Source organism: Trichechus manatus, unplaced genomic scaffold (genome assembly GCF_000243295.1).
Source record: "Trichechus manatus latirostris isolate Lorelei unplaced genomic scaffold, TriManLat1.0 scaffold00004, whole genome shotgun sequence".
NCBI lineage: Eukaryota > Metazoa > Chordata > Mammalia > Sirenia > Trichechidae > Trichechus > Trichechus manatus.
Genome location: NW_004443940.1, coordinates 30455141 through 30476784, shown reverse-complemented (window position 1 = coordinate 30476784; position 21644 = coordinate 30455141). Strand labels below are relative to the sequence as shown.

The 21644-nt window shown below is 44.4% G+C and overlaps 1 protein-coding gene across 1 annotated transcript in view; it reads right to left on the bottom strand.

Moving 5' to 3' along the window:
- The window catches only part of RFX8 (regulatory factor X8), an 82382-nt gene that overhangs the window by 24040 nt on the left and 36698 nt on the right, over positions 1–21644 (bottom strand). Inside the window, exons 5-7 of the mRNA XM_023732268.1 lie at positions 7861–7921; positions 2033–2143; positions 1376–1429 (exon numbers count right to left, since the gene is read on the bottom strand). Of these exons, the coding sequence (XP_023588036.1) occupies positions 1376–1429; positions 2033–2143; positions 7861–7921 (226 nt within the window). The remainder of the gene's footprint in view (positions 1–1375; positions 1430–2032; positions 2144–7860; positions 7922–21644) is intronic.

Below are 21644 nucleotides of genomic sequence, written 5' to 3'. Positions count from 1 at the left end.
TCTTACCTTGATTATGCTAGAACCTCCTCACTACCCTCTCTGCTCCAGTGTGGGCCATCTTACGTCACTGACCCCATATGGCTTATAAATAAAGCAGAAGTCCTCGCAGGGCATGAGAGGCCCTTCTTAGCATCAGCCTGTTCTCCCACCCAGCTCTGGCTTCTCTCCTTTGGAGATGATGAGTCTAGCCATAGCGACTTTTCACCATGCCATGCCTGTGAACACCTGGCTGCTTTTGCCTGAATGCTTGCTTCTACCTGGAATCCTTTCCTACTCCATTTTCTGGATATTGAACCTCTGCTTTTCCTGCAAGAGACAGCAGCAACGTGGCCTCTTTTGGAAGTAGTCCTCAGCTTTCTCTGTTACTTTTCCTCTGGGCACCCAGAATATTCTCATTATACTGCTATTCTAGAACTTGCCATATTGTATCATATTTTTGGGCTTATGCTCCTTTTACTTCCAAACTAGAAGCTTCTAAGGCCTTGTGGAGAATATCTTCCTAGTTTCAGAAATGGTGCCAGTTATAGGATAAGAATTAAATAAATATTTGATGAATGAGTGAAGAAAGGAAGGAAAACGTCAGCCATCCAGTGTGGTTGGATTTTTATAACATCCCATTAAGAGGGCAGGGGCCATTCAGAATACATCTTAGGGTCTCTTTTGCTACAATGCTTTACACTGAATGGGTATTATCACCAAAAGTTGAATCACTTCCAACACTAAAGCGTCAGGAAATCTTAAACGTGCGCTTGTTTCCCTGGATTTTTTTTTTGTACTTACAGCAGGTAAAATTAGAATTGTTAAAGGATTTATGCATGTTTACCATGGCCAATTCTAGAATAAAACCCAATACTCAAGTCAAAGCCCTGCTTCTTTTTCAGCCAGCGTGTATCGATTCCAACTCACAGTGAGCCTAGAGGACAGAGAACTGCCTCACAGGGTTTCCAAGGTGCGGCTGGTGGATTCGAACTGCCAACCTTTTGCTTAGCAGCCGTAGCTCTTAACCACTACACCACCAGGGCTCCATGTATCAATGAAATAGTTCTTTAGCATTATTAAAAATTTCAGGGTAAGTAATGTTAACAATCTGTTAGTCAAAAACAGCTGGAATCAGGGTCTAAACATTTTCTGAATTTCTATTCAAAGCATAAAGTTATCAATATGAACACTTTGGAGAATTTCCAAATTATTAGACTGAATAGCAATATCACCTTCAAGAACATTACAAAATAGCTGCATTAGAAGCATTTCAGTGCAATGGATTGCCCAAGAATACCCCTTGAGCGGTCTATTAAAGAAAAATGGTTAATAAGAAGTCATAGTTGCTTCTATTTTACAGATAAAACCTCACCCTCTCAAGTTCTTGGTTCCTCACAATTTGTAAAATATCTCGACAATAGTTGCAGTATTCATCAGCAAGAAAGGCCATCTAGGAAGGAGATGGAAAAGTATTCAGCTCGTGGGTCATTTCAAGAATTCAGCGACCCTCATAGGTCTTTCTGAAGCCCTCAGAGGCTGCTCTTGTTGGAATCCTGATGTGGCAATAGCTGGACATTTCACTTGGGCCACAGTGTTTTTTGTTTATATGGAGTAACCTGTGCCTTACTGGCCTATAACTTACTGAGCTTGAATTTCAATGTCATAACTCAGAGAGTTCCAGAGTCTGTTCCACCCACTACAAAGCCACTGACTTTGACTCCTTTCTTCTTAAATTATCAACCCCACTTTTCTCCCCCATATTCTCCAGCCTCAGTTTCTAGAAAAACTCACACATCTGTTCCCTTCTCTGTGATGGAGGGGCTTTTGCTCTGGAAAGGGGTCCCAAATGGAGCCTTCCTATAGGACGTGAGCAGAAGACTTGAGCTTCCTCACCACCAAACCCAGGAGGGAATGCTGGTTTTCACAGGTCTGGGAGAAGGCAAATATTACTCCATCTTGCACAACAGTGACCAAACGCAAAGTAAGAAAACATTTAATGCCCTAAGGATCACATGGCATGAAAAGCTAATCTCACCCATGTGTGCAAACCTACCATTTTATAGGAGTATTTCCTTGCCAGTTCTTGCTCCCAAAATGGACATCTCCTGAATTCAGACAAAGGGGATCCAACCGGGTCTGTCTTTATTGGTAAATGGTTTTCCAACTAGAAATCATTTACACAATGGATTAGTTCTTTAAAATAAAATGCATTTTATTGCATATAAACCATGTAATGATCACGTTGCTACTACAGGTTCATGTTCTGTGTAACCTTTTAGCCATAGCTCTGGACATGTTATTGATCCAACGACTTTCCCTCCATATTTCATTCCAAATGATTTCAACCTTCCTCTACCGTATAATTCTATAAACTATGGTCATTACGGAGGGGCTAGGATTTAATATATTATCCAAAGGTGTCATTCTTTCAGTATCTATTATAAATACTGTATAGTTTTTCTTAGCTGCCGTTGAGTTGGCCCCGGACTCCTGGCAACCCCACTCGTAATGGAAGGAAATGCTGCCTCGTCCTGCACCATCCCATGATTTGTTGCGTATCAGACGTTTGTGATCCATAGGGTTTTCACTGGCTAATTTTCAGAAGTAGATCACCAGGCCTTTCTTCCTAGTCCATCTTAGTCTGGAGGCTCTGCTGAAACCTGTTCAGCATCATAGCAACATGCAAACCACCACTGATAAATGGATAGTGGCTGCTCATGAGGTGTACTGGCTGGGAATTGAACCCAAATCTCCTCATGGGTGATGAGAATTCTACCACTTAACCACCAATGCCTGAAACTGTATAGTAAGGTACAATAAAAATCTTATCTATAAATAATTTAATGCCACGGATACATTTCTACAGCCCTTGCCTATATAACTGTCCCCCCAAAATAAAACCATATCTTGTCTGGGTCATACGACTGTATGTGTGTATAAAGATGGTTAGTGGTATCAGAAATCACAGAGTCCTAGTTAACAAGAAAAACGAGGGGCCTAGACTTTCTTTGGAGCCCTGGTTGGCGAAGTGGTTAAGAGGTCAGGCTGCTAATCAAAAGGTTGGCAGTTTGAATCCACCAGCCGCACCTCAGAAACCCTATGGGGCAGTTCTACTCTGTCCTATAGGGTCACTATGAGTTGGAATCAACTAGAATGCACACAACAACAACAGACTTTCCTTGAGATTAACAAATTACAGAATAGTAAAATGTTTACATCAAGGAGGGGACAAGGCAACAGGGCAGAAAACAAATTCCATGTCACTCCTCTGGTGTTATCCATGCTCCTGCCCCATCTGAGCAAGAAGACATGATTCTTCCTGGTCTGAATAAAGGACATAGATTTATTTTGGATTACTTCTTCAGGATTAATCCATTATAAGAAATCCATTTCCATTACAATAAAGTAGGATGGAATAATTTATGCAAATTGGAAATTTGGCCGTCAAGTTTCCCTTGCTGGACTATGCCTTGCTCAAGGCTTTTCCTTTTCGTTCTCTCCCCACAGAATGGCTCACTGTGACAGCTCAGTTCCAAGGTGAGTATTTCGCCCTTCCCTTTTTCAGCTCTTACACACCCGGAGCCTCACTCACATCTTGCTTAGTAGACTCGTTTATGTGAGTTGATTGTATATTTTTGTCTATAAGCCACCTGAGGGTTTTGAAGCGCCTGTAGCTCCCCTCAGGGGCAGTAGCGGTGCTCAGCCACCATCCCACACCGCCCCGCACACCGTGGGGAACAGGCACACTGGGCGGTCTCCTCCCAGTGATGGCCCCTTGTTGTCAGCCCAGACATAGCTTTGAGGATTAAGGGAATTCAGGGATTATGCTCAACTTGCTCAGTGTTTTAAAATCTGTACTTCCTCACTTTTAGGGGGTCCTGAACCCCTTTGACAATCTGATGAAAGCAATTGACCCTCTTGCTGAAAAAAAAAAAAAAAGCACTTGATATGTATGCTCTTCATTTTGTGAAGATGCCAGGTTAACCCTGGCTTCCTTGCTAATATTTTTGGAATCAAGTAGGGGTATAAATATATAAACCTGCATATAAAGTAGCGGCATAGAAAGGTGACACTCAAAGGGTTACTTTTGTTGGGTGTTCACTGTTAGGTAGGAACAGCCACCATTCTAGAATGTTGGCTTCATTTGGAATTGTCTGATGGATAGCACTCAGTCAAATCTGTGGGTCTTGTTGCCATTCTGGCTGATCCCCAAGGAGGATGGGGCTGTTTCGCTCTTTCAGGGAGCTCATTGACCTGACCATCAATGCTTTTATTAGTGAAGAACTGAAGACTCCTCAGTACCAACGCTGGGCTAGCTTCTCTCACTGCAAAGCCCTAAGTGGATCCATTGTCTCCACAGCATACCCTGAACTCCTGGGTTTATCAATGCTTGCCTGATGCTGATGCCATGAAAGCTACTGTTTGTCAGGGTGTGGCCCCGAGACCATCCATGTCAGGATCCCTGGGGTGCTGGGGGGTCCATGTCTTCGGGCCCCCCATAGATCAGATGAGGCCAGAAATCTAGAATTTCACCAGCTTCCCCGGTGAGCCTCACGCATTCTCAGGCTGAAAGCTGCAGTTCCAGGCAGGGTGCTCTTTGTCTAACTCTGCAGAACTCTCTTTACTTCCATTTATCAACTACAGCACAGTCTCACTAGTCAGAAGAAGCCAGCTGACAGTCTAGCATTGGGCTATTTAAGGAACAATTACAAGAGAATGCAAAAATGCGCTTTTACAAAAAAATAACAAAAAGCAAATTCATGAATTCCTGAAGTCAGTTCCCTCAGGGCTTTCCCTCCACAGAAATTACTTACAGGCAGAATCCTTTCATTACCAACTATGGAAAGAAACGATCTTTCAGAAAAAAAATATTAAAAAAAAATGAATTGTCTTTAATGGTTAAGAACTACAGCTGCTAACCAAAAGGTCGACAGTTCGAATCCAGCAGGTGCTCCTTGGAAACCCTATTGGGGCGGTTCTACTCTGTCCTGTAGGGTCACTGTGAGTCAGAATTGACTCAACGGCAACGAGTTTGGTTTTTGTTTTTTGTTTTTTTGACTGCATAAACAAGAAGATATTCAAGGTGAGAGTGTGGCCCAGAGCTGCTGAAGTTTTCATCTCTGTGATGCAGGAGGAGAAAACATCCAGTAAACAGAACAAGTCTGAGGAATTCTGCTTCTGGGAAAATAAGTTAGTAGAAAGACAAAGAAAAAAGTGAGGATTCTACTTAGATTTCCAAAAAAAAACCCAACCACACCAAGCCGGTTGCCATCAAGTCAATGCTGACTCACGGCGACCCCATATGTGCAGAGCAGAACTGCACTCTGCAGGGTTTTCAAGGCTGTGACCATCAGAAGTACTGTCAGGCCTTTCTTCCAAGGTGCCTTGAGGTGGGTTTGAACCACCAACCTTTCAGTTAATGATCAAGCGCTTCCTTGTTTGCACCACCAGGGACTCCTTTTCGATTTTTCCAGATGCTACTAAACACAGTTTGGGACTTTCAACAGACCCAAGAAACGTCATTAGAATTATTATCATTCATTTATTCGACAGATGTTTATTGAGTATCCACTATGTGCCAGCTCCATGGGATACGGTGAGGGGACAACTTGCTGCCATCACCATGCTCATCCAGGTACCATCTGCCTTACCTGAGTTACTCCATCAGTTCTCCTGGGTATCTTTGTCCTTCCCGCAACATCGAGGACACTGCTGTCAGAAAGACTGTCCCCAAAGCAAGTGTATCCTCTCATTCTCCTTCTCAAGATTCCTTGATGGTGTCCTACCATCTCTTGGATTGAATCCAAATTCCTCAGGCTGTCATTGGCCAGCTGTTCACGACCTGACCTCTCTACCTATCTCACCCAGGGTCTGCTGTTCTCCAGCATCCTCACCCTCAGCCCCTCACTGCCTGCATGCAGTCACTATCCCTCTCAGCTCGAATGCAGGCTATCCCCTCCTAAAAGAGGAGCCAAGTGATCCCTCAAGGACCAGGTCAAGGGCAGTGTGGTCAGCAGAATAACGGCTCCCAAAGATGTCCATATCCTAATCCCAGGAACCTGTGAATATGTTCCCTTACATTGCAAAAGGAACTTTGCAGATGTCATTAAGTTAAAGACCTTGAGATGGGGAGGCTATCCTGGATTATGCGGTAGGCCCAGTGTAATCACCAGAACAAACAAAAAAACCAAACCTGTTGCCATCAAGTCGATTCTGACTTGTAGCGACCCTATAGGACAGAGTAGAGCTGCCCCATAGGGTTTCCAAGGAGTGGCTGGTGTATTTGAACTGGCCATCTTTTGGTTAGAAGCCGAGCTCTTAACCACTGTGCCACCAAGGCTCCATAATGCAGTCATCCAAAACCGAAACCAAACCCATTGCTGTCAAGTAGAACTGCCCCATAGGGTTTCCAGGAGTGGCTGCTGGATTCCAACTGCCGACCTTTTGGTTAGCAGCAGAGCTCTCTCTTAATCACTGCACCACCAGGGCTCCAATCACAGGAGTCCTGAAATCAGAGACACTTTCCCACCTACAGAGAACCAGAGAGATGGCAGCATGAGGTGGACTCAGCCCAATGACGCTGGCTTTGAAGACAGAGAAAGGGGGTCCAAAGCCAAGGAATGTGGGCAGCCTCTAGAAGCTAGAAGAAGCTAGTGAACAGATTCTCCCCTAGCACCTCCAGAAAGGAACACAGCCCTCCTGACACCTTGATCTCAGCCCGGTGAGACCTGTGTTCTTGACCTACAGAACTGTTAGAGAATACATCTTCATTGTTTTAGGCCATTAAGTTTGTGGTAATTTGTTATAGCAGCAATAGAAAACTCATACAGCCTCCCCTTAGCACTATCACTGTCTTCCTCCCTCTCACCCTCTTCTGAGTTTCCAAACTATTTATAGCCTGCACCCCCCATTCGACTCTACACCAATGGGTTAAGTCTGTCTTAGCGCTCCAACTAAGAAGCCATATTCTATTCTGGTGGGTTGTTGTTGTGTGCTGTCGGGTTGATTCTAACTCATAGCGGCCCTATAGGACAGAGTAGAACTGCCCCATAGGGTTTCCTAGGCTGTAATCTTTACAGGGGAGCCCTGGTGGTGCAGTGGTTAAGAGCTCGGTTGTTAACCAAAAGGTTGGCAATTTGAATCCACCAGCTGCTCCTTGGAAGCCCTACGGGGCAGTTCTACTCTGTCCTACAGGCTCACTATGAGTTGGAATCGACTTGATGGGTTTGGGGTTTTTTTTTGTAATTTTTACGGGACAGATCGCCAGGGCTTTTCTCCCACAGAGCCACTGGTGGGTTTGAACTGCTGACCTTTTAGTTAGCAGTCGAGTACTTTAACCATTGCACCATCAGGACAGGGAGTATGTTTTTTATTTTTCTTTCATGCCCTATTCAGCCTTCAAGAGTACTGGTCACAAAACAGTTTTTTAAAACATTGTCCAATGACACTTGCCAATGAGACACTATCAGAATCCTATCATGTCATCTGAGCCACTAAAGCAACATTTAACTTGTGGGGTCATCGACCTAGCTATTAATAGTTCTGGTATCCGACTTCAAAGAGCTACAACTGTAATAGATACTTTTAGGCAAATTTGTTATCAACCCATGCATCCTTTTACTATTATTATAGGGAAAGAAACACAGCTAAACAGCTAATATGCAACAAAAAAGTAAGCCCCTTGAAGACAGGCACCACATCCGTCCCAGCACAGTCTGTGTGGTATTTCATGGACATCCAATGGTAGCGGTCAAGTGGGTGAACAGCTAAGGGCTACACATAATAAAAAAAAGCAAATAGAGGAAAACAGTTGTGTCTAATTAAGGAAGTACTGAATTTTGCAAGGACTATTACAGTAAGTCTATTTTATTCAACACTCACTGTGCCTGCTTGTTGGATGACGTTATAATTAGTAGATCTTTCAAAGGCAACGGCATCTCCACTGTGACAGGACAGAGAACAGAGACATAATTTTAGTAAGACACCTGTCTCTGAGCATCAACATGAAGGTTCCTTATACAGTCAGGCTGTCTGCATGGGGTAGAACGTTTTTTATTTTAAAACACTCCTCCAAGTTTCTATCCACAATTAGTGATTACCACCTGCTTGGATTTAAAAAAAAAAAATCCATTTCTGTATCTGGGACAACCACACATTTATTTTTAAAGGTCTATTCCCCTCAGAAGCAAAGCTACAATATCATCATGGGTAGACCTTGCACCTGTGAGAAAGAGACCTCACGTAACTGGAGCCTTCTTACTTTCTGATTTCTGGGCTTTTAGAATGATCAATTCAGAAACGGTAATCCTCCGAGTGGATGGACGTACCAGAGCGCCCTCAGAGGCCAGGAAAACTGGTCATTAATGATAGAGATTTGAGTGTCATCTCACCAGCCTTCTTGGATATAATTATTAGAGCGGAGACATTTCTACATAATGGAGAACAGATTCAGCGCTACCCATGCAGTGCAGTGCTTTTTCCTTTAATTACGGGCATTTGAGAAACAGGAAGCCCAGGGATCCCTCACTTTGCACCAGGGAACGTGCATTCTCCGGATGTCAGAGGTGGTGGTGTCTCCCCCCCAGATTCCCGCCAGTCAGCCCCAGAGCGTGCTGAGCTGAGTGCAGGCATGACTTGGCAGCAGTACTGTCCCTTCCAAGTCAGCACACATTCTCACACTTGATGGTTTCAGCGTAAACACGGCAAGAGAATAGAAAGCAGCAGACTGGAGTTCTGTTCGGGAAGTACGGCAAGAGAGGTCAAGGCAGGTGGCCTGGGAGGGGTGGGCGTCAGGGAGCGTGGAGGAGAATGGCTTCTGTCTCACAGAGGAAGAGTCTCCATTCCAACCCAGCCTCTCAAAAGCCCCGAGGAGCTATCTTCTGAAGGCTTGTGTCACTCCATTCTTCAACCCAAGACATGGAAACCTGGGTGCAGTACTTGATAACCATCTGACAAACATTTCCACATCATACTCTAGTTCAAAACAGGGCAGACAGAGTCAGAGACTGAACACAAACCCACTAAAAAACCACCCTCTTCATCTTTCAATAGGAGTTGTTGTCACAATAGAAACTCTACTTTGGACTTTTCAATGGCAAGAAGGCTGTGGGACGTGGGATCAGTTCAACCTGAGGGTTATATGGGCTTATACACATAGGCTGATGGGCCATGCAAGGAGAACCAAATGTGAAGAACTTGAAATGCCCTAGGAATTCAGGGCAGGTGTGACAATGATGAAGTTTCTCCAGGTAAAATTTATAAACAGTCCACTGCCCCCGATTCGAGGACATTACAGCAACAAAAACAATAAACAATGTAAAACTGGGAACAAAGCCTAGAAAGAAATTAGAAAAAAAAAGTCAAATAAATGAAAGTGTCATGGTTTGAATTATGTCCCCCAAAAAATGTGTGCATCAATTTGGCCGGGCCATGATTCTTGGTACGGTGTGGTTTTCCTATATGTTGTAAATCCTGCCTCTATGATGTTAATGAGGGGGGATAGGTGGCAGTTGTGTTAGTAAGGCAGGACTCAGTCTACAAGATTGGATTGTATCCTGAGGCAGTGTCTTGAGATATAAAAGACAGAAGTGAGCAGAGAGACAGGGGGACCTTATACCATCAAGAAAGCAGTGCGGGAACAGAGCGTGTCCTTTGGACCAGGGTCCCTGCGCAGAGATGGTCCTAGTCCAGGGGAACACCGAAGAGAAGAAGGCCGACAGAGAGAAAAAGCCTTCCCCTGGAGCTGACGCCCTGAATTTGGACTTTTAGCCTACTTTGACTGTGAGGAAATAAACTTCTCTTCATTAAAACCATCCACTTGTGGTGTTTCTGTGATGGCAGCACTAGATGGCTGAGACAGAAAGTTTAGTAAATAAAGGGCTAGTAAAAAGGAATTTGGAGTCCCTGGATAATGCAAAGGGTTAACACGCTTGGCTGCTAACTGAACGGTTGGGGGTTCAAGTCCATCCAGAGGTGTCTCGGGAGAAAGGCCTGGTGATCTACTTCCAAAAAAATCACTCACTGAAAACCTGTGGAGCACAGTTGTATTCCTGACACACATGGGGTTGCCATGAATTGGAATCGACTCTATGGCAACTGGTTGATAGATAGAAAAGGAATTTACTCGGAAAAATATGGTCATATGGTCACCAGCCTTTAAAGATGTCTTAAAAATCACATGAGGCTTTCTTCAACAGAGTTGGGGACAGAAATTTCTCTACAATCCCATGTTGGGCCAACATGTTATTCTACTGTATTTTCTTTGCAAAATGAATACAAGATGGTATGAATATAATCAGTTCCTTCCATCCACCCACCCATCCAACCACCCATCCACCCACCCATCCATCCATCCATCCATCCATCCATCCATCCATCCATCCATTCATTTCACAACCATTCATTATTTACTGAGTGACTGCTCTATGTCAGTCATTGTGCTAGGCCCTGGTGAATAAAGCTGTGGTCAAGGTAAGGCCTCTTCTCACAGAGGTTATATCCTACAAAGAAGGTAAGATGTTATGCATATGAGGTTATGATAGTGGAAGTATAGCGTGTTATGGGAACTTATATCGGGGACCCACCCTACTCACTTGCTAGTTCAACAGTCTACATACCTGTCACTTGGCACCTAGATAAGCCCAGGAAAGCTTCATTTGTGGTTAGTTAGCCTGGTAAGGTTGGTATTTACCACATCACATTCTTGGGCATCACTTTTTAAACTCTTTTGTTGACAGAAACAGAAATCTGGAAGCTCGAAGATCTGGCTTCAGACTTAAAAGAATGACAAGAGAAACCTTCTGCCTTATCACTCATCTCTATCTGTTAACATTCTCACTCTGACAAATTTGGAGGTCGGTCGACTAAGCTGTCAAGACGGTTCCGATTCATAGCGACCTTATGTACAACAGAACGAAACACTGCTCAGTCCTGCACCATCCTCATAATGGTTGCTATGTTTGAGGCCATTGTTGCAGCTACTGTGTCAATCCATCTTGTTGAGGGTCTGCTTCTCTTTTGATGACCCTCATTTTACCAAGCTTGATGTCCTTCTCCAGGGACTGATCCCTCCTGATAACATGTCCAAAGTATGTGAGACGAGGTCTCACCATCTTTGCTTCTAAGGAGCATTCTGGCTATACCTCTTCCTAGACAGATTTGTTTGTTGTTCCGGCAGTCCATGGTATATTCAATATTCTTCACCAATACCATACCTCAAAGGCATCAATTCTTCTTCGGTCTTCCTTATTGTTCAGCTTTTACATGCATATGAGACAATTCAAAATACCATGGCTTGGGTCAAGAGCACCTTAGTCCTCAAAGTGACATCTTTGCTTTTTAAGACTTTAAAGAGGTCTTTTGCAGCAGATTTGCTCAGTGCAATACATCGTTTGATTTCTTGACTGCTGCTTCTAGGGCGTTGATTGTGGATCCAAGTAAAATGAAATCCTTGACAACTTCAGTCTTTTCTCTGTTTATCATCATGTTGCTTATGGTCCAGTTGTGAGGATTTTTGTTTTCTATATGTTGAGGTGTAATCCATACTGAAGGCTGTGGTCTTTGATCTTCATCAGTAAGTGCTTCAAGTCCTCTTCACTTTCAGCAAGCAAGGTTGTGTCATCTGCATAACGCAGGTTGTTAATGAGTCTTCCTCCAATCCTGATGTCACATTCTTCTTCATATAGTCCAGCTTCTCAGATTATTTGCTCAGCATACAGATTGAATAAGTATGGTGAAAAGATACAGCTCTGATGCACACCTTTCCTGACTTTAAACCACACAGTATCCCTTTGTTCTGTTCGAACAACTGCCTCTTGGTCTACGTACAGTTTCCTCGTTAGCAAAATTAAGCGTTCTGGAATTCCCATTCTTTGCAATGCTATCCATAATTTGTTATGATTCACACAGTCAAATGCCTTTGCATAGTCAATAAAACACAAGTAAACATCTTTCTGGTATTCTCTGCTTTTAGCCAAGATCATCTGACATCAGCAATGATATCCTGTCATTCCACATCCTCTTCTGAATCTGGCTTGAACTTCTGGCAGTTCCCTGTCAATAATTGACTAAGTAATGCTCTCAATCATTTTGGATTTTTAAATGAAGCTCCCAAGTTTATGCCACTTGTTCAACGTAGAACATGAATTTAAGTCAACAGGAATTTAAAGGAGAGTGGAGTTACCCTCCTCACCTTTATAAGTAAGACTGAAAGGGAAGTTGATGTCATGCAGGGGCCTGTTGTGTGAATCCTAACTGAGTGGGTGATGTTATTTTTTAACATTTAATTGGAGACTTTATGCACTGAAATAACAATAGTAGGGGTAGAGAAAATATTTCAGCCTCATGGACAGATAAAGTCATATGTAAAAAACCCCTTATTTCCACTTGGCCAGACAGTGACAGCTTGCTTATTCAAAGGAGATGCAGGAGTGTTTCTTACTGTTTCTGGAATGCCCCGATTTAAGTCAATGGCTCATGGTATGGATCAACATGTAGGTTTAATGAATCATATTTATTTTTTTTAATTACTAGGCCCCATGCAAGTAAAGGTCAATGAAATTATGCATGAATTGGAGGGTGAGTAGGAGGTAAAGTTAGAGCCAGGCTACAAGGCAGGTAAACAGAGAGCAACTGCTGGGAGACAAGCTTTACCCTAAGACAGGGATTCCCGGAGGTCCAAGTGCAGGGCATCTGTGCCCAGAGGACCTGGATGACTTGGGCCGAGTGAGCACTGCAGGCACTGGCTGTGAGGCCAGGCCTAGAAAGTGAGTTTGTGGTAGGCAAGTGCTCTCCCCCAGAGGCACACCCCACCGGGTTCTGTCACCCAAGAAGAGGGTGCTGTGAGGGTCAGGCCAAAGAAGGATTTTTAAAAAATTTTTACTGGGCTTTAGGCAAAAATTTACAGCTCAAGTTAATTTCTCACTCAAAAATTTACACACATATTATTTTGTGACATTGGTTGCAATCCCCACAATGTGACAGTATGCTCCCCCTTTCCACCAAGGTTCCCTGTGTCCATTTGTCCCCTTGCTGCCTTCCTTCCTGCCTTCTCATCCTGCTTTTGGACAGGAGCTGCCCATTTGGTCTCTTAAGTTTGAACTAAGGAGCACATCCTCACGTGTTTTATTTTTTGTTTTATAGGCCTGTCTAATCTTTGTCCGAAAAGTGGGCTTTGGGACTGGTTTCAGTTTTGGGTTAGCAGAGCATGCAGAGCTGTAGTTTTGGAGGTTCCTCCAGTCTCTGTCACTCCAGTAAGTCTGGTCTTTTTACGTGAGTTTGAGTTCTGTTCTATATTTTTCTTCTGCTCTGTCCGGAACTCTCTGTTGTGTTCCCTGTCAGGGTGGTCACTGATGGTAGCCAGGCACCATTTAGCTCTTCTGGTCTCAGGCTGGTGAAAGCTGTGGTTCATGTGGTCCTTTAGTCCTTCGGGCTGGTATTTTCTTTGTGTCTTTGGTTTTCTTCATTCTCCTTTGCTCCGGATGGGATGGGACCAATAGATGTACCTTAGATGGCTGCTCGCAAGCCTTTAAGACCCCAGACGCTACTCACAAAAGTGGGATGTAGGACACTTTCTTCATGAACTATGTTATGCCAATTGACCTAGACGTCCCTCCGAGACTATGGTCTCCAGGCCCCAGACCCAGGTACTCAGTCCCTCAAAGTGTTTATATGTGTCTAGGAAACTTCTATGCTTATTAAAGCAAGATTTGAGGTCACTGTTTCAAATGGAAGTAGTCAGGGTGCCAGCCAGATGGCCTTGTGTCCTGTGGATCAATGACCCCTGAGTCATTTCCATGTGATGTTCTGATTCAGTCCTTTTGGACATTTATTAGGTTGTGATCAAGGGCACAGTCATTGCTAAAATATGGCTTCAACAAAACCACAAAAAACACCCAGAACTGGCTTTGCTGTGAAGGAAGGGCTCCCAGTCCAAAAAGAGGCCTCCTCCCACCTGCTCTCTGGGCTTGGAGAAGATAACAGTGCCAAATTATGATGACAGAGAAAAAGGCTAAAGCCCACGGCTCAGGAGGGTCATTGAAGCACGTTGGCCCAATGAGACCATTTGGTTCCTTGTAACCCTCCATCTCAGCAACTACTCCATGGGGCTCAAGCCAGGCAGGGGCCTGGGATGATAGGACTTGGCGGGATGGTAGCAAAAGTGTCAAGAGGTGCTGGAAACGTATAAGTCAGAAGACAGTGGAATAATAACTTGAAAGTGTTGAGAAAAATAACTGTCAACTCAGAATTGTGTACCAGTGAGGAATGTTTCAGGAATGAGGGAAAATAAAGACATATTCAAGTAAACAATAGACTTTATCAGCAACCGACTTTTGATACAGAAATGTCTAAAGAATCTTTTTGTGGAAGAAGGAAAATTTTTCAGAAGGAAGATCTATGATACAAGAAGCTAATAGTAAACACGTGATCACTCTTCAAGATAATGATATATGTCAGGCAGGGCTGACCAGAGACAAAATGTTCTAAAGTCCTTTTTTGTCTGAAAGGAGGGTAAATATTGAATTAACTTTAGACATTGTTAAATCTACATAATAAAATTTTTTGGATGACTACTGGAAAAAAAAAAGAGGCGCTAGAAAGAGAAGAGGTCAGCTAGGAACAGAGTGAGGGAGAAGCAGGGACAGAGAGGGGCTGGGAAGAAGGAGAATTTCCATGGTAGAACGAGCATTCTTCGCTAACTCTATCAGTAACTTGCTGTTACCTTGAGCAAGTCACAGGCGTTTGAGGCCCCTCAATTTTCCACCCTTACAAAGGGCCAAAAAACCCCAAACTTGTTGCTATCAAGTCAATTCTGACTCATGGTGCCCCCATGTGTTACAGAGTAGAACTGCTCCATAGAGTTTTCTTAGCTGTAATCTTTACAGAGCTGATCACCAGGCCTATCTTCCACAGTACCACTGGGTAGGTTCGAACTGTCAACCTTTAGATTAGTAGTCGAGTGCAAACTGTTTGTGCAACCCAGGGACTCTTATAAAAGAAGAGGGTGGAATTTGATGACCCCGAGATCCTTTGCAGCTTGGAGATCTGTCATGGATTGAATTGTGTCCCCCCAAAATATCCGTCAACTTGGCTGGGTCATGATTCCCAGTACAGTATGATCATCTACCATTTTGTCATCTGATGTGATTTCCCTGTGTGTTGTAAACCCTATCACTGTGGTGTAATAAGATGGATTAGTGGCAGTTATATTGATGATATCTACCAGATTAGATAGTGTCTTAAGCCAATCTCTTTTGAGATATAAAAGAGAGAAGCAAGCAGAGAGACATGGGGCCCTCATACCACCAAGAAAGCAGTGCTGGGAGCAGAGAGGATCCTTTGGACCTGAGGTTCCTGCGCTGAGATGCTCCCAGACCAAGGGAAGACTGATGCATCCCAAGGACCTTGCTCCAGAGCCAACAGAGAGAGAAAGCCTTCCCCTGGAGCTGACGCCCTGAATTTGGACTTGGAGCCTACTGGACTGTGAGAGAATAATTTCTCTTCGTTGAAGCCATCCACTTGTGGGATTTCTGTTACAGCAGCACTAGGTGACTAAGACAAGATCCCAGAACCTTTGCTGACACAGAGACTCAGAGTTCCTCCAGGGCTTGCTTACATGATGGTTAGAAGATTCTTTCTGGAGAGAGTGGATGAAGGCCCCATCTCTTCTGGGTAGACAGATTTTGCATTTCAGTTCATTTAGTGTAGACACAGCATGAGAGTCACATTCTACTGTAATTAGTTTTTATAATCAATTTGGCTAAAAAAAGAGCCTGGTGTAAAGAAGCCGGAGACCTGGTTATATGGCACGCAACTCATCTCTCTCTCTTCTTTTCCCATAAAGTCTTTCTATTGTAACGTTAGCTTAGTATGTGTTTTGGTTTTGAGCTTTTTTTCTCATCTAACTACAATTTGAGTTCGCATTCTTAGGTTTTGACATCGTTTGTCATTAATCCAGACTTTCATTTACATCATTTTGGCATCGTAATTTGCCCTCGAAAATCACTCTTACAGCCATGAAACAACTTGAAGCAATTACAAAGGTAAGAGGATAAAAATGTAAAAAAATCTAATTCATGTACCATACTTGTTCAACGTCAGATTTCAGAGTGAAGGTGCTTCATCTTCCAATCATTAAGGGATCTAATGTCTGTGCTTACTCAAAGCACACGGAATCATTATTTTGGTTTTGATTAAGAGAAAAATACCCTTAAGGGGGCGAATAATTCTGCAAGGACTTGTGTCATTATGGTTGCATAAAAGATTTATTTAATTTTGATTATACTAATAATACTAATCATTAAAATATATCGAGCACTGACGCATTGCTAAGTGCTTTATTTGTTTTACCCTAACTCTCACGACAACCCATTTGTAGGGAGATAATAATGAATTATTACCCCCATTTTGCAGATGGGAAAAGTGAAACAGAATTCACAGAGCTGGAAACCAGACCTGGCTTCAGAGCTCCATCTCTAGAACCTATGCTACTATTCTGTCTTTTAAGATATACCTGTGTGTGATAAAATTATAATAATAATAATGCACACAAGAGGCATAAAATAAGCCATAATTTTTTTCTGATACTTAAAATAGACAAAGGAGCTATGGTAGCACAGCGGTTAAGCACTTGGCTGCTAACCGAAAGGTTGGCTGTTCGAACCCTCCCAGCAGCTCCGTGAGAGAAACACCTGGCAATCTGCTCCTGTAAAAATTACAGCCTAGAAAACCCTATGGGGGCAGTTCTACTCTTTCACACAGGGTTGCTAAGAGTTGAAATCTACCAGACAGCATCTGACAACAACAACAACAAAATAGATAAGAACAACCTTATAATGCACAGTCTTATTTTTATAATTCATTTGCTGAAAGTTATGGATTAGTTGCTTTCTGCATTGGGGACTGTCGCTCTTGTAGTACTTAACTGTATCCTAATCCATTATAGCTCAGATTTTGCGAACAACTTCATTGCAAAATGATGACCTAGGTGGAAGTCCTTGGTAGCGCTGAACATACAAGTTGTTCCTGTTCGCTTTCTCGAGGCAAAACTCAGCAACTTGCAACAGGAAGTGAAGCTTCACTAAAATCCATTACTGTTGAGTCGATTCTGACTCATAGCGACCCTATAGGACAGAGTAGAACCCCCACAGGGTTTCCAAGGAGCAGCTGGTGGATTCGAACTACCAACCTTTTGGTTAGCAGTTGAGCTTTTAACCACTCCACCACCAGGGCTCCAAAGCTTCATTGGCAGTGAGCAAATAAGACGTTGCATTATAACGGGCACCTCTGCCTTGGAGATGGGCAAGTTGGGGATACTTTGACCAAATGATAGCATTCCTGATGTTACGGGACTTAGGATAGTTCCCTGTTTTAAAAACCTTTCCTGAGCATGGGTGCATTCTAGGCCTTCGTCCTCCACACACATATTTTTTAAGCTACTAGACAACAACGATGTAATACATATTTTTTTTAATCTTAACAAGTCCTAACCAGCCTTGAAAACCATAGGGTGGACAGGGCCAAAAAGCGGGTTGCAACTTGGACATCTTCTAAGTGTCTCAGAGTTAGGCCCGCTGGGGCTCGTGAGAGCCCTCGTAGGGGGTCCTGGCCAAGGCTGCACAAGCTCAAGTGAAGAAGTTCCTTTTTGGGGCTGAAGAGACCCCCTCTGACAGGGGCCTATCCACCGAAAACAGCGCCTGTGGCGATTAGCGTCTAACTGCTCAGTGAGCTCTCGCAGCTGGCGGTGGAAGCTGCAACCGCAAAAAGACAAAAACAAAAAACCATTGCCGCTGAGCGGATGCCGACTCACAGCGCCCCTAGAGGACACAGCAGAACTGCCCCGTATGTTTCCGATGGAGCAGCTGGTGGATTCGAACTGCCGACCTTTTGGTTAGCAGCCCAGCTCTTAACCACTGTGCAGTGGCTAGTACAAACTGCCCGTCAGCGCCCCTCCTCAAGCAGTGCCCAGGGCAGGCGTCCTGCCTGCTGCACCCTAGTTACTTCTCTGACGAGGAACAGCTAGTACCCTCTCTGACATGATCGGTGGGCGGGGCCCACAACTGCCAGGCCAGTGGCAGCCTGTGAGCTAGCTTTCCTCCAGGGGAGTGGGGTCTGGAAGATGACCCCTCTGCCGTTTCTGCTCTGTCTGCACCAACTTGCCAGCTGTGGGCTCACAGCCCTTGACTCTGCAGGCTCGGGGCACTGCCAAGGCGGCCCCCTGAGCTCATGCACTGGCAGGAGAACAAAGGAATGGAAGAATAAAGGAACAGAATGTCGAAGGCACAGTTTTAGAAGCTTTTAAAAGCCCTTTAATACACTAAGTTGGAAAAAGCTGAGTGTATGAGTGTGTGTGTGTGTGTGTGTGTTGGGGGTAGGGCTGAGGGCAAGGATGAGGGAAAAAAAAAAACACTCTTACTGTTGAGTCAATTCTGGCTCATAGCAACATACCAGGACAGAGCAGAACTGTCCCATAGGGTTTCCGAGGAGTGGCTGGTGGATTCGAACTGCCGACCTGTTGGTTAGCAGCTGAGCTCTTAACCATTGCGCCACCAGGGCTCCAAGGGCAAGGATTAGTTTCTATATATCCTGAAAATAACCTGAAATTCTGTACAACTGATTTCAGAATTTACATTAGATAAACACTGGGAATTGTATCTCCAGGCAGTCCCCAGGGAATGAACGAGGTCGGTTCCTAACTCTGCCTTTAAGTTGAATTTGTAGGTTTAAGTCGCAACAAGTGCATGCGGGGTCCTTATTTAGCTTTACTATAGTGCCAGAAGGAGCCCTGGTGGCCCAGTGGTTAAGCATTTGGCCGCTAACCGAAAGGCTGGCAGTTTGAATCCACCAGCCACTCCTTGGAAACCCTACGGGGTTCTACGCTGTCCTATAGGGTCACTATGAGTTGGAATCAACTCACTAGCAGTGCATTTGGTTTTGGGTTTTTTTAGTGCAAAAAAAGGCTTGAAGCCTTTGCAATGATTTAGAAGCTTCACTTGCAGCAAGTGAAGGTGATTGTGATGAAGAATTTGTTTCGGGCAGGGCGGTTCAGGAGCCCTGGTGGCGCAATGGGTGAAGTGTTCCGCTGTGAACCCAAAGGTCAGAGGTTCGAACCCACCAGCTGCTCCTGAAGAGTAAGATGTGGCAGTCTGCTTCCCTAAAGATTTATAGCCTTGGACACCCGAATTGACTCAAAGGAGTGGGTTTGGTTTTGTTTTGGAGGGGTTGGTTCAATCTTTTTACAGTGAAGGCAAATTCACGCAACATTAGAGGGTAGGTAGGAGCTGTAAGTCAGATGTTCGTAACCAGGGGACCGCCTGTATTTGGAAAATGACAAAAAGGTCTTCTCTGAAACGTGTTAACTAGGGATTTTGCCTGAGGGGTACAGAATACAAATGGGTAAAACCGAGCTGTGTCTCTAGATGAGATAATTCCACACCCGCACACGCGCGCGCACACGCGTGTGCACGCACCCTCCAGCCCCCGCCTCCCCCAGACAATAATAAAGTATTTTGGCCTCAATTCTTTGGCGAATTCAGCAATGATGCCCAGGTCCAAGTCAGCCTGGTTGCCAACTAAACAGGATTGGAATCTGGGGGAGGCCTTTCCCTTGTAACATTATGTGGCCCTTGAGAGGGGTGCAGGGAGGGAAAATGTTCTGGACTTTGTGAGGGGGTCTTTTTCATATGGCGCACACTGCACGTTTAGAGTAATTTTCATTTGAAAAAAAAACAATCTCGGGCTCTTCGTTTGTTTTAGAAACCAAACCTTGGCCTCGCCCCGGTTCAGGGCCGACACGGCCTCAGCAGTATTTGGCGAGACTCGCCACAACGCCCCACCCCACTCAAGTAAAAACAAACGCTGCCGACCCAGCGGGACGCCAGGCCCCGCGACCCGCTCCACGGCCACCTCTTCAGGTGTCCTGTTAAGTGAACTCCCGGGGCTGCCGAGCCCTGGCTCCGGTCATCTCCTCCCGTCGCTCTGTGGCACCCTCCCTCCCCCGCCTCTCCGGGGTCCTGGGAGCCTGGGCATCAGCATTTCCAAACTGGTGGGGCTTGGAAAGGGCAATGTGGAAGAAATGTGAAGGAGATAGGGCTTGTCTTGAAACTAAGTTTATTTTAACTAGACTGTATTCCTCTTCGGAGAGCTCGGCGGTGGTGGTGAGGACGACGTCTCCCAAAACACCCCTTTGCTACCAGCCCTGGTTCTTGGCCAATTCTCTTTATGTTCATGCTCTTAGCGGTGTTTCCATTTCTTTCCTTAACACGAGGTCAAAAAAAAAAAAAAAAAAAGCCAAACAAGATGTCCTTGAAGAGCCTGTAAACAGCTCCGTGACTCAGAGGGTTGTTTTTGTAGAGGTGGCGCTGTAAGACGCTCCGAGCAAGGTCCGCTTTGAAAATAAAATAAAATAAAATTCCTATTCCTCCTTTAGGCAAATGTTAGTAGGAGAGTTTTTGTACATTTGGCCTCAATTTCTATACCCCCCCACAAAAAAAAAAAAACAAAAGCCATTGCTGTCGAGTCAATTCTGACTCATAGCGACCCTATAGGACAGGGTAGAACCGCCCCATAGGGTTTCCAAGGAGCGGCTGGGGGATTCGAACTGCCGACCTTTTGGTTAGCAGCCGAGCTCTTAACCACTACGCATTCTTCGCTGAGACACTTAACTTTGGGAAATGATTAAAAAATCCCCATCTGTAGGTTTGCTGGGGGTTCACCTCTGGGTTTTAAACACAAGAGAAGCCATGCTTTTAAATCCCGTTTGTAACAACGCCCTCTGAGCAGATACAGCTGAACGCCCGCTTGGGGTCGCTGTGATTATTTGCAGGTGTGCTGCAGCTCGCCTCTCCTTCCGGCAGACTTGCCTCTTTGCCTGACCGAGTCCTGCTCCGTTTTCGCTAATGACAGCCGTGCAAGTGTCCCCAGCTGTGATGCCATTTCTATTTTAACACAAACGAGAAGGCCAGAAGAGCGCTTTGAATAAGGAAAGACTTGAACTCTTCAACTGTGAGAAGAAGGAATGGATGTGAGCCTAAGGAACAGTCAGATCTGTGGATCTCTCTAAAGAAATGGGTAGCAGAAAACATAGGGATACTTCATGGCACCCGCCAATCTTTTTTGTTCTGGATTGTAGGGTTATGCTTGATTTAATATTTTTAATGGAAATTTTTATTGAGATAATAGATTTACATGCAGTTGTAAGAAATAATTCCAAGGGGTCCCTTGTAAACTGCTCAGTTTCCCCCACTGGTAACATTTTGCAAAACTACAGTATGAAATCACAACCAGGATACCGGCATTCATACAATCCACTGAGCTTATTCACATTACTCCTGGAGCTCATTTGTGTGTGTGTATTAAGTTCTATACAATTTTATCACCTACGTAGGCTTGTGTTTCCACCACCACAGTTAAATCAGGAAAGGTGTACATCAGGTTGTATCCTTTCACCATACTTATTCAACCTGTATGGTGAGCAAACCGACTATATGAACAAGAACGCGGGGTCAGGATTGGAGAAAGACTCGTAAACAACCTGCGATATGCAGATGACACAACCTTGCTTGCTGAAAGGGAAGAGGACTTGAAGCACTTACTGATGAAGATCAAAGACTACAGCCTTCAGTATGGATTACACCTCAACCTAAAGAAAACAAAAATCTGCATAACGG